This window comes from Pollachius pollachius, assembly GCF_949987615.1.
Source record: "Pollachius pollachius genome assembly, chromosome: 3".
In the NCBI taxonomy this organism is placed as follows: Eukaryota; Metazoa; Chordata; class Actinopteri; order Gadiformes; family Gadidae; genus Pollachius; species Pollachius pollachius.
The window spans coordinates 43,502,848-43,515,498 of NC_136936.1; the positions used below are offsets into that span (position 1 = coordinate 43,502,848).

The window sequence follows — 12,651 nt, forward strand, 5'->3', positions numbered from 1 at the left end:
CTTGTATGTATGTGTGTGTGTTTGAGTGTGTGTGTGTGTGTGTGAGAGTGGGTTATGTGTTTGTATGTTTGGTGTGGGTTTGTTTTACTGGTGTGTGTGTGTGTGTGTGTGTGAGAGTGAGTATGTGTGTGTGTGTGTTTGAGTGTGTGTGTGCGTGTTACTGGTGTGTGTGCCCATGTGTGTGTGCCCATGTGTGTGCGTTATTGGTGTGGCGCGTGTGTGTGTTGGTGTTGGCGCATTATCGGTGTGTCTCACGCGTGTATGTGCGTGTGTGCGTGCATGCATGTTACCTCCCGAGATGACGGTCTCCAGCTGCGTGCCGTTGATAAAGGCCCTCCTGATGGTCTGCGTCTTGACGTCGGCCCAGTAGATGCGCTCCTCCTGCGCGTCGTAGTCCACCACCGTCACGTCGTCGATGTCCGGCACCGTCAGCGCCGTCATCACGTTCATGTACGGGTCGTCCATGTCCACGCCGCGGATCTCCGAGCGCCGCACGTACAGCAGGAACTTCTTCAGCGCTAGGGAACCGTAAAATGAAAGAATAGTAGCAAAAAAAAAACGTTGTTGTCAGCACAGGGGATGTCGTCACCGATAATCTTTTAACAAAATATAAACAGTGGCCGAGACGATGTCGGCGGTCATCGTTTTCCTTTTCTAAATAAAAGTTAGCACGGGCAAAATTGTTGGTCATCACTTTTAGCGGTTGATGGTGACATTAATAACACGGCGCAAATGCAGATTTCTATCAAAGCCTGCCCCGCCGCCGCATACATTTAAATGTCAGAGCCATTATTAATATGCTAAATAATGCTAATGACGTCTCTAGTTATTCATGAGCTGGATACGACTGTCACATAATTTTGTAGTGGAATATCAAAAAGGTATTAAAATAAATCTATAGCCGGAGAATACAAATACTTTGGCTCGTTTGGGTACTAGAATTATATAACTGGGTCATTTTTCTTTGAATTACTTAATATCAGAAAAACATCTAATAAGTAGACACTAGTCAGTTGAAACTATTGAAAGTCCCGCCCTCTCTCTCGCTGCTTAACCCATGTAACTGAAACACATAGCTTCCTCCCAAGCATGCTCGGAAGTCCCGCCCTCTCTCTCACTGCTTAAACCATGTAACTGATAGTCCCGCCCTTCCTTCTTGCTGCTAAACCCATGCAACTGCAACACATAAAGCTCCCTCTCAAGCCTGCTCGGGAGTCCCACCCTCTCTCTTGCTGCTAAACCCATGTAACTGAAAACATATACAGCTCCCACCTATGCATACTCGCAAGTCCCGCCCTCTCCCTTGCGGATAACGTTCGTTTTTAGGATCCCGTTCCAAACGTTACGTTGTGCGATGGGAACTCCAGGGACGAGGAGTTCACACGCCCTCCACACCTTAACGATGCATTCGCAGCAGGTCGGTGTCTTTGGAAGTCAAACCACCACCGCCCATCCCTGCTCACTCACCAAAGCAGGACAGCTGGTCGGGCGCCAGCTTCATGAGGTGTGGACACGTGCAGGACGCCGTGCGGTTGTAGCTGATGAGGCACAGGTGCGAGCAGGGGCCACGGCCCTCGTTCGCCTCGCACGGATTTGTCGCTGGAGGGGCGAGAAACGCAGATTGTGAGTCAGGTGCCCATAGGTCTCTCTCATGGTTTCGGTCCATGGATTGGTTTCCTGTCTCTAACTGTGCCTTTGAAAGAGGTCAACGCAGGAGAACGCATATACTCCTGCAACCCATGGGGAAATAAAGGGTGAACTAAAGAGAAGGGAGAAAACTTGAGAATGCTCCTTAAAACCTCCACGAATAGCAACAAAAAGGCATTCGGCCAGAGAGGAAAAGGGTGGATCAATACATGCATATGGACTAAAAGCTTTGGCCACATGTTGTTTTATGGTCCTCCACAAATTGCGTCACTCTAACGAGCACTCTCACTCGCTCCTGACTGTATTTTCACCCAGGCCTAGTTTTGAACTCGGAAAAAATGAAAACCCTTAACACTGACGTCAACTTGTAGCCACGCAAGATAGCGATTAAAAGGAAATGTAAAAACACCTAGTTAGCAGATAGGGCCAGAGCTTTCCTTATAGACGATGTTCAAAAAGATAAATAACTGAAAGTGACCCTGTCCGTAATTTCGGCAGAAACACTTTATTCCACCGCACCGGCATTAACACCATTTATCGTGGCGATTGCAACAGATTATCCATCAGCTTAAATCGAGGCATAACCTTGCGAATGAGCTTCCAATTAATCTCCATGACAAGATCAAACAGATTCAGAAAGAAGAACTACACAGAAAGGGGACCTGTGGTAGCATCTGCGAGCACACAGCAGTGTACAGAGAAACCAAGTCGTTTTTTCCCAGAAAAGATTTCCCCACACCTTTTTCAATTGGAACAACCAGTTCTGTGATGTTGACATTGGGTTTTACCTCAGTGTTGCTCTGGTAGCAAGATATTTGAAGAGCACCAATTCCCACACAATCCAACTTTATAACAGATCATCCAAGAAATTAAATAATATTTCTCACAGATTAAATTTGCTTCAAAGCTTCTTATTATCCTTGCAAAGTTCTTAAAGTACGGCAAGCCCAAGTTTATTACATTTTTGGGCAGAGCCTGAATGAATAGATGGGGACCAGCTTCAACTTGCAAGGCTATGTTACATTGCCCTCAGATACGAGAAAGAAAAAGACAAAACACCCAATCTAAATATTGATTGCTGGTAAAACAGCACATTGGGTTTCGCAGATCAAAGACTCCAAGAAGTCAACCAAGGTCTACTTTCTAAGATTCCCATTATTATGACACTGGCTGTAGCATGAACATCACTGCCACCCAAGCACTGTGATGAAAAGAGCGACAAAAAATGGGTGATACAAACGTTATGACTCATACAAACACACCCATAGTCTTTCACAAAATGGTACATCCAGACAGTCTCGGGCCTGGGAGGAAAGCAGTGCTTAGTATTCAATGTCTGTCTTCCCAAGGAGAGACCGTATGTACTGTTCTTATTTGTTTAGAAGACTATTATATTTGCTGAAATGCTACTGCAGACACAATTACCATGTATTTTCCCCTCCCCACTGCCAGCCAGCACCCACGCTTGTTCACAATGTTGTTAATATACATTATACGTGTGTGTGTGTGTGTGTGTGTGTGTGTGTGTGTGTGTGTGTGTGTGTGTGTGTGTGTGTGTGTGTGTGTGTGTGTGTGTGTGTGTGTGTCTGTGAAGAAATCTGGCCTGGATTATCATCATTCCTCCACATCGGCCAATCCAAGTCAAATTGCAAACATGGCTGTGACCAGGGATGCAATAGTGTCAGTCTAATGAATCCTTCCAGAACTCCCTGGCTTTTTTAATACACATTGCTGGAAAACCCAAAACTGAAATGGCTGGAGTTAGGCCAGTAACAGAGTTCCCTGTTTCATTATGGAGATATTTTCCCACAGATAAACTAATTTGCAAGTTGGTGAAGCTTTCAGAATGGGATTGGAATATCTGTATTTCTACAGTGGCCAATATACACAGTGTGGATTGAAACCGTGACTATTTATTCTACTTGTGTTGAAAACTTCATCCTTACCCTATCGAAATGGAATAAAAATAGAAATACTCTGTTGACGATCTAGCAGCTAATGTGTGTTAAAAGTGGTCCCACAAATGTTATGACATAGTTAAACAGATACTGATGCTTGAACCCTGTTTGAGTTGTTTCCAGATTTGCTATGAAAATTGCCATTTTATTTTTTATTTTTGTTTACAATGTGCTATACTGGGAATATAACCAACCAATTATTTCTTATTCTATTTTGCCGACCTGGCATCCCCTCAGTGTAATCTAATAACTGGCACGGCCACCTCAATTTATAACCACATTATACACACAAAATATGAAAAACAAAATAAAATCACCCAGCTTCCAGCTGCGGTGGCGTATCTCCAGCTGTTGATGCCTTTAGTGATTCTCCACCGCTGGCACCTGTTACCCACTCCGAACCTCATCCTCCCATACAAACTTCCCCCTCTCCACCCCGCAGGTCATCAGCGGGGTTGATGAGGGGGGGTATCCACCCTCATACTACGCCTCCGTCACCCTCCCGGTCACCACGTCCCAACAGGATTAAAAAGTGTGCCCACCGGCTCCTCGAAGGGATCGTCCACTAATTGCGCCCACACACGTGCGCGCGGCTGAGCAGTGGAAGGGGGAGGGAGGGGATGCAGATACGGGGAAGGGAGACATGGTGAGGTTACACTCCCGCGTCATCGGAGGACTGCCGAGTGGATGCAAACATGATTACCTACGTAATGACGGCCCTCTACGGCTGGGTGGCTTACATCTGCAGCAGGCCTGAGACTCCTGGCGCTGGGATGTACAACAGACAGAGCACAGGGCCAGCTGCTCCCAGACCCCCAGCCAGCCACTCCTGGGCGACATGCTGCACACCAGCTCCAAAATGTCCTTTAGGTACATTTGCTTTGCAAATATCCATCATTTTCTGTTTTTTTTCTGTTTTTAGAATAGGATTACCAGTACATTTAACAATGAATGAAAACAGATTCCAGGCTATTAATCTCATTTTGGCAGGGGTGACATGCAAGCTGATCTGCTTGAATATTGGGGGGGGGGGGGAATTGGCTGTAATACACGAAGGCCATCTGTCAAGCAGAGTATCTGTAGAAAACTGTAGCTTTTGTACCATGAAATGTAGGCTCTGTTCCTACGATCCATTACAGAGGATAAAAAAATAGTGAACAAGCCCCCCAAAAAAAGGATGAATGCTGAATATTTTACATAGCTTCAGAAATCACAATGCACTCGGTGTATTTTTTAATTGCTTTGATTAATGGCTGGTTTTTGTGCTTACATTCTTCGCCACCCACAGGCACACACATAGACACACACACACACACACACACACACACACACACACACACACACACACACACACACACACACACACACACACACACACACACACACACACACACACACACACACACACCATCATCTTTGATGCTGTGGAATAACCGGCCAGGCTCCCATTACGCTGCTCCACTCATTCATGTTGGCAACTCTTCTTTATTTATTTTTTTCAAATAGCTTGATACATTAGCTTGGAACAATTAGACAAATGTGGGCAGTGAGGGGGGGGGGGGGGAGGGGGGAGCAGACATTCAGAAGCAGCAGTAATGCAAGCTAATTCTCTGCATGAACACCTTTCACAATCACTCAGCCACCAGCTCATTGTGAACAAGCTGCAGAGCTGTGTGATTGACAGCTCCAATAAGGACATAGCCAGGAGCTGAAATTAAATCTATTGTACCCCCCACCCCCCCTCTCCTTTTTTTGCTCCTTGCGACAAGGAATTCAGGTTCAAAAAACAATGCTGCATCATACGATATCCAATGGTTTGCCTTGTAGCCTGGGCCAAATTTGTCCACAGTTAGTGGGATAAATTAGCTTCCAACTCCCACCGACCGAACGTAGCCCTGGCTGCTGATGACAGATGCTCGGATTCAATTATACAACTGAAAAAAACATACATTACTGTCCAAAGCATTTCCTCTTTCTTTTCGCTAGATGGGCAGCGTTTGCAATTTTTGGGCAACTCCTCTGAGTCAAAATAGTGTAGTCTGTCCCAAAAGAAAAAGTATTTTGGCTGACACAGCAACACAACACAACTTATGGTGGGTTCGAGATGCCTTGTACAACACCCGCACGAGTTTCAAAGTGGGAAGTCTCAGCTTTCTTGCAGCATTTCATCGAGGCACGCCCTTTGGCTCGTTCCCACTCGGGATTCTGAGAGTCCACCGATTCAGTGAGGTTGAATGTACGACTTGTCAAACAAAGATGGTAAGAGCAAGTCGCGGGGGTGGCGTACAAAGCATCTCGAACACACCATTATAACAAACCGAGAGCTCCTCCTACCCTGGGGCTGACGACTGGGGTGGAAGATCTGCAGGTCGAAGGGCTGCGCGCTGGTCTTCTGGATCACCGTCACGTTGGCGCCCGTCCACTTGTTGGCCCGGGCCAGGGTGTTGGTTCTCCAGTCCGTCCAGTACACGCTGCCCCCGAACAGGGACACGGCGAAGGGGTGCGAGAGGTACTCGTGGCCGCGCAGGATCTCGATGACGCCCGTGCCGTCGTACAGCGCCGAGTAGATGGCGTCGGAGCTGCTCGGAAAAAATGTGGAGGGAAACAAGTACTTTCTTTTGCTTTTTGAGAAGGTGTGAAAGAAGCAAAATTCCCTGTCTAATTGCGTGACAACACTCGATTCCTTTAGAGAAAACATCAACAAAATCGCATTGAAACAAATGCATGTTCGTCTTGAGCTAGCCGAGAGCTGGCGACAGAGTAAGCGAAAGCTAGCGCCAGAGCTAGCCGAGAGCTGGCGACAAAGTAAGCAAGAGCTAGTGCCCGAGCGAGCTGAGAGCTAGCGCCAGAGCTAGCCGAGAGCTAGCGTCCGGGCGCTAGCTCGAGAAGAACACGCATTTGAGCTAGCGCCCGAGCTCCTTGGTGAGGACCCTCTGCGCGGCGTACCGTGCGTCGGTCCAGACAATCCTCTTCTCCAGGTGGTCCAGGGTCAGTCCGTTTGGCCAGGCCCCGATCTCCATGTCTTTGAACACAATGTGGCGGCCTTCTCCGCTCATTGAGGCCGCCTCGATGCGGGGGAAGGTGGCGTCCCAGTCCGTCCAGAAGAGGATCCTTGAGCAGCCCCAATAGAACGCAGCAAGGAGACAGAGAGAGAGAGAGAGAGAGAGAGAGAGAGAGAGAGAGAGAGAGAGAGAGAGAGAGAGAGAGAGAGAGAGAGAGAGAGAGAGAGAGAGAGAGAGAGAGAGAGAGACAGAGACAGAGGGAGAGAGAGAAGGACAGAGAGAAAGAAGGAAAGAGAGAGCGAGATAAAGAAGGCGGAAGAGAGAGCGACGGAGTAGGAGGGAGAGAGACACAGAAAAATAGAGAGAGAGAGACAGAGAGAGAATGAGATAGAGAGAGACGGACAGAGAGAGAGAGAGTGAGGAGGAGAGAGAGACAGAAAGGTCAGCCTGACATTATTACTTGCTCCTCAAAAGGACAGGCACACTACGAAAAAAACGGAGTGCACACATTTCTCAAGGGCCTGCAATAATGGACCGTCCTCATCGGCACACATTCCTCCGGTTCATTCATAATCTTTTCTTCAAAGAACCCAAAAAATAAATTCGCACAGCGGAAATCCATGCAATGCCCCTTTGATCGCACGCCTCAATCAATCCCAGGAAAGCCACACCTGACGGCAGACGGGTCAGTCATTATTCACTGCTGTGTCAACACAATTACGCCGCACCACCGAGTAATTGCACACAGTGCGGTTGTAAGAGGGCCTATAAACAAGTTGGAGGACAGTGTCGGGCTGGCCGACATTATCCCTCAACATCTGTGACGCTGGCCAGGAGAGAGAGGCCATCTGCTTTGCTTTTTATGACTCTTCACAGCTCGATGAAGTCTGAATAGCGACACTGTCACTGCGTTGACCACCACCACCGCTGCTACATTAACATGGAGTCGGCCTGACTTTCCTCAGCGGGAGGTGCAGGAGCCAGTGTGGCCGGGCCGGGGTTTAAATCACACGCTGACGATAACAGAACAGCGTTAGGAAAGAAATATTCTTGTCTGGATCGATTGCGGTATTCATTGGATGGGAGCCTCCTATGATCAATTGCGCACTCCTTTGAGTGGATTCAAGTAATTAGATTAGAATTATAGCCCTGCGATGAAATTGTGCCTTTAGCCACCAAAAGCGTCCATTAATCCTCGTTGGTGGGCTGCTGTATGTAGCCATCGTCTAAATATTAGAGATCAGCGTTGGACCGAGTGCATGTGCAGGTTGCTAATTCAAACACCATTAGCAATGCCAACGCATCGAACACGTTTCATTGATTTGAAAAAACGCTAAGACTTTCCGTGCTCCACTTAATGTAACGTTCCATCACAAGCAATCTTTCCCGCTACTATCCGTTAAATGAGAATCCATGGGCTAAACAACCATCTCCTAAACACGCCAATGACGCACCGTCGATACGAGGGAAAGCGCGCTAGCAGTTAGCGATTAGCGTTGTGAATGGAACTTGTTTGTTTCTGTGCCAGCAACCCATGTTGTTCGAGCATATATCAGCCGACGCTTTTCATATATAAAACATTGACAGCCGGCGCCCGCCGGAAAAAAAATACCCTACGAACAAAGAACCCGCTTCTGCCCGCATTAACACTTTCTGTGAATCGCTAATGCGAAGCGGCTTCCGGCGAACGCTAACACACCCGCTGTCTGAAGGTGCCGCCGCTGCCTGCCATTTTAAATCCACAGGCAGTCCCACGACAAACAGTCCCTCCCTCGCGCTTGTGTCTCTCTCCTGCAGAATCAACAAACATGTATTCTCTGGCGGAATATGTCTGCCGGGGGAACGGAACGGCACGCAGGGTACAGCGGGAACAAAAAGGCACAAAACTCAATTTGGACTCGGCCCTTATGTGGATAGAAGGAACGGCGCGAGCATACCAGATCAGGCGGGGGGTGGGGGGGGGGGGGGGGGCTGAAGGCAAGTGATTGAATGGGGCGCGCTGAGCTACATCACTTGTCATTGGTGGAGCCGTGTCCACGGGGCTGTTATTGATGTATCCCCTATCTGTGGCTTTAATGGAGCCTAACAACGGCAGACATCTTCATACATCAACACGGCATGCAGGAAGAGGAGGAATATGAAAGGCCGGTTGTAATTCTTTCCCCCCCCCCTCGCTCCTAGCGTCGCACCCCGCCCCCTTTTTTATCTGTTTTTATTGCTATGATCTCTGATCCATGATGGCTCCGATCGATAAGATTCCCTTCCCTGTGAGCAGCGGGGCACGGGGGGGTGCGAGATAGATATATTTGGCAGTTGGAGTGAAGTGCGGGGACCTGGGAGGCGGTGAGGAGGCCCAGTGTTGGGAAAGTTCACTTTCTACTTGAACTAGTTCAAAGTTCAGTTCACAAATTTTAAAATGAACTGAGAATGAGTTCAGTTAAACGTTCATTATTCAAAGTTTTGAACTAAGTTCACAGTTCCAAAAAATGAACTAGTTCATAGTTCTTTTTTGTTGTGTTTATGTTGCTGTGAGCTATTATTTTTTTCCGGTATTTTGAACACTGAGCCCCCTTTCTGGTTTGTCTAGGATGAAATAGAGTTGTTGAATCAAGTATCGTAGCGAAATACAGTTTATATCGTGTTTTATTGCACATTTAGCGCATTTTGTAAATCCCATTGATTTCCGTTGGTCGTTACTCATTGCTCGTTGGCCAGAAGCGGAAAGGTGGGGTGATCACGTTTGGTTGTAGTCTTTTCGCTCGGTTCTAGCCCTACTGTTCAGACGGAGAACCGAGCGAAAAGACTACAACCAAACATAAACAGCCCCCCTTTCCGTTTCCGGCCAACAAGCAATGATTCTAGGACGTATTCTAGTCCGCTGAGCGAGCCAGAGAGCCAACGTTATGGATTGTACATATTTATAATTTGAAATTCGTCCCAGCCTTTATACCACAGATTCGTCCCAGCCACAGACCACTAGGGTCTATAGCATATAACCGCTTTGTCTGATTACAGTTTAATGTAACAGTAAGTTCACAACACTGCAACTGCAAATTTTCTTTTTGCGATCATTCTGCGCGCGCATCCACCATGTTGATAAACAAATAATCACCCTATTGAACGAAGTTAAACCGAGTGAGCGTGCCGTTCACAGACACCAGAATGAACAAGTTCACAGTAACGTTCACCAGGCAGTAATACAGTACATTCAGTTCACGTGCGCCCAAAATATGATCGAGTTCATGAACTATCGTTCAATGAACGCGTTCAGGCACAACACTGAGGAGGCCTACCCTTGACCCGGGTCCAGGGCGATGGCGCGCGGGTGCTCCATGCCACCGGCGATCAGTGTGGCGCGCATCTCCCCGTCCAGCATGGCCACCTCGATCTGGTCCAGGTTGCTGTCAATCCAGTACAGCTTCCCCGCGATCCAGTCCACCGCCAGGCCCTCGGGCGTGGCCAGGCCGTGCTGCACCACCACCTCGATGCCCGACACCCCTGGAATTACCATGGCGGCAAACGGTGTCGGCGTCAACATCGACAAATAACAACAATTACGGCGACAACAACAACAACGTCTGTCAGTCATATCCTAGAGCGGCGTGAGGACGGAGCATGACTTTGGTGTGTGGTGTCGCGGATTTGACACGCTAACGCTGTACATTGCGGTGGTTTCCTCGCGTGGGTAAAAACAGCGTATTCAAACACAAATAAACACAATCCCGAGAAGACTATCAAGAAAGGCACTGAGGAAGGAGATTGCTTTCCACAGCGTTTTATTAGACATAAAAAATACGCCTTTACTCTCAAGACTTGCCTATAATCCAGCTGTTTACAATTATCCGGTGACGCCAGGGCTTTTGAGCAATTCACACAAATAGCGAGGAAGAAGGGAGCGGGCGTTGAGAGAGAGTGCACTCAGGCTGAGCCTCCGCAGAGGGAGAAGAATGAAAGGCCCTCGCTCAGCCTCCTCAGACGCCGACGCCGACTACACGGGCGGCTTTAACCACGCCGCGCTGCCGGGAACACCTCCACTTCATCACTTTCTTGAGATACTGCAACCACTAAGGGCCGTTTTTTTACTCTCTCTCGCACTCTCCCGCTCTCTCCCTCTCCCTCTCTCTGTTTCACACTGGTCCCTCAGCGTTTTGGATGGGTCCCCGTTTGGGAGATGTGAATCCTCAACGGGGTGCAATTGGGGAGAGCGGGGGAGAGAGAGAGAGAGAGAGGAGATGGTATCAGTTCCCCGGTGCGTCGACGCAGAGCGCGTGTAAAGACTTCGTGGTATAAAAAGAACCTCAGATCTGTTTTATCACAGCAGTAGGGGAGCAGGAGGGGAGGTGTGAGCGTCGCGGGTTGATAGTCCACCAGGGAGGGTTCGGTACTCCTGGCGGCGGGGCGTGTACGTGGCTGCAACACTGCAGTTATACGCTATGTGACTAGGAGCAGTCCTGCGTGCGTGCGTGCATGTGCGTGTGCGTGTGCGTGTGCGTGTGTGTGTGTGTGTGTGTGTGGGCGCCGTACCGCCGGTCTCGGAGAGCCTGCCCCTGTAGATCTTATCCTCCACCACATCGGTCCAGTACAGCAGGCTGTGATTAAAGTGGAAGTCCAGGGCGATGGTGTTCCTCAGGCCCGGCACCAGCAGGCTGTAGTCCCGCTTGTGCAGGTCTATCCTTCTTATCTCGTGGCGGATGGAGAAAATGATGAATGCCTCGAAGGGATCTGGTCCGGAGGAGGAGGAGGAGGAAGAGGAGGAGGAGGAGGAGGAAGAGTGACGATGGGGGCGGGGGAAGAGACACCGAAAATAAAACAAATGAAAACACAAGATTTAGGCTAAAAAAGTGCCACAGGATCTGCGGTGGTACCTGGCAGAACAAGAGGGAGTCAATGTGCATGCCCACGACTGAGAATGAATACATGCCGCACACACACACACACACACACACACACACACACACACACACACACACACAGCGCAGTGCACGTGAACACAAGTGTGCATGCTCTCCTGCACAAAGCTACACACACTCAGACCCTGACACACCATCTTCAGAACTGTTTGTTCCTTTTCAAGACTTATTTATGAGGCTCTCAGAACAGAGTCCACGTGCAATTAAAGAGGTCCCCCAGCCCGGCAGAGTGGAGCCCCATAGGCCCCCAGGCCCGGCGACCAGACAAGCCCTTAAGTAGACGGCAAATGGAGCACGGAGCATCTCTGGCCGCCCCCGATGTTTCCCCTTTCTCCCGCCCCAGTCCCCGTGATTATTTATTTAGTTAGACCCGCGATCTGCAATTCAAATGCAAAACCCCGACGAGCGCCCGCAACTTCACAGGGAATCCAATAACACCTTTGTCAAGATTAAATGAGGATGTTTGTGTTTGTGTGCGAAATTTGATTTATGTCGGCGCTCCGTACAATCCTGCTGGTGCCCGCTTCCAGTGGAAAATTGCATATCCTATTCCTTCTTTAATGTAAGATTAGAGCCGCGACCACCATCAATCTTGGAGCGAAACAGAGGAGCGAGTAATCAAAAGGGGCTCAATAAATCTGAACGTGACAAGCCAACCGCGAGCACGTGCCCATCTTCTCTCCGAGCCAAGGAGTGCGCACGTGCCTCTCCACCACGCCGCCTCAGCGAGACGCCCATTTAATAACTCCACACAGAAGCGGCCCGCGGTGAGCGTGCTCTTGTTGTTTGTGTGGCGGTTTGATTCAATAAAACATTAACAATTTCTGTCAAACGCGTGTCGCGTGTGTGTGAACGGAGCTCGGGGAGGGCAAATTCGAGAAGACAAAAGAGACGAGCGAGAGAGCGGCCACACTTTAACTCCGTGCCGGCCCCGACTAGAGCGACCACCCCATCGGGTCCGCATCAGGTCTGCATGAGCGCAGATCAGAGAGGAAGGGGCGCTTATCGCGCGGACGCCTTGACACGTTTTACGCTGACGCCATTTGAAAACGACAGCCGAGTGAATCCCCATCTTCAACCATTCACTGGTCCATCTCTCTCCCTCTCTGGCTCCTCGGCAAAACCCTGAGCAGC

General features: G+C 49.0%; 1 protein-coding gene across 1 annotated transcript in view; it reads right to left on the reverse strand.

Moving 5' to 3' along the window:
* lrp1bb (low density lipoprotein receptor-related protein 1Bb) overlaps positions 1 to 12,651 on the reverse strand; it is a 226,681-nt gene that overhangs the window by 81,939 nt on the left and 132,091 nt on the right. The window contains exons 24-29 of the mRNA XM_079731578.1: positions 11,132 to 11,329; positions 9,901 to 10,105; positions 6,552 to 6,716; positions 5,940 to 6,184; positions 1,468 to 1,599; positions 291 to 518 (exon numbers count right to left, since the gene is read on the reverse strand). Coding sequence (XP_079587704.1) covers positions 291 to 518; positions 1,468 to 1,599; positions 5,940 to 6,184; positions 6,552 to 6,716; positions 9,901 to 10,105; positions 11,132 to 11,329 — 1,173 coding nt within the window. The remainder of the gene's footprint in view (positions 1 to 290; positions 519 to 1,467; positions 1,600 to 5,939; positions 6,185 to 6,551; positions 6,717 to 9,900; positions 10,106 to 11,131; positions 11,330 to 12,651) is intronic.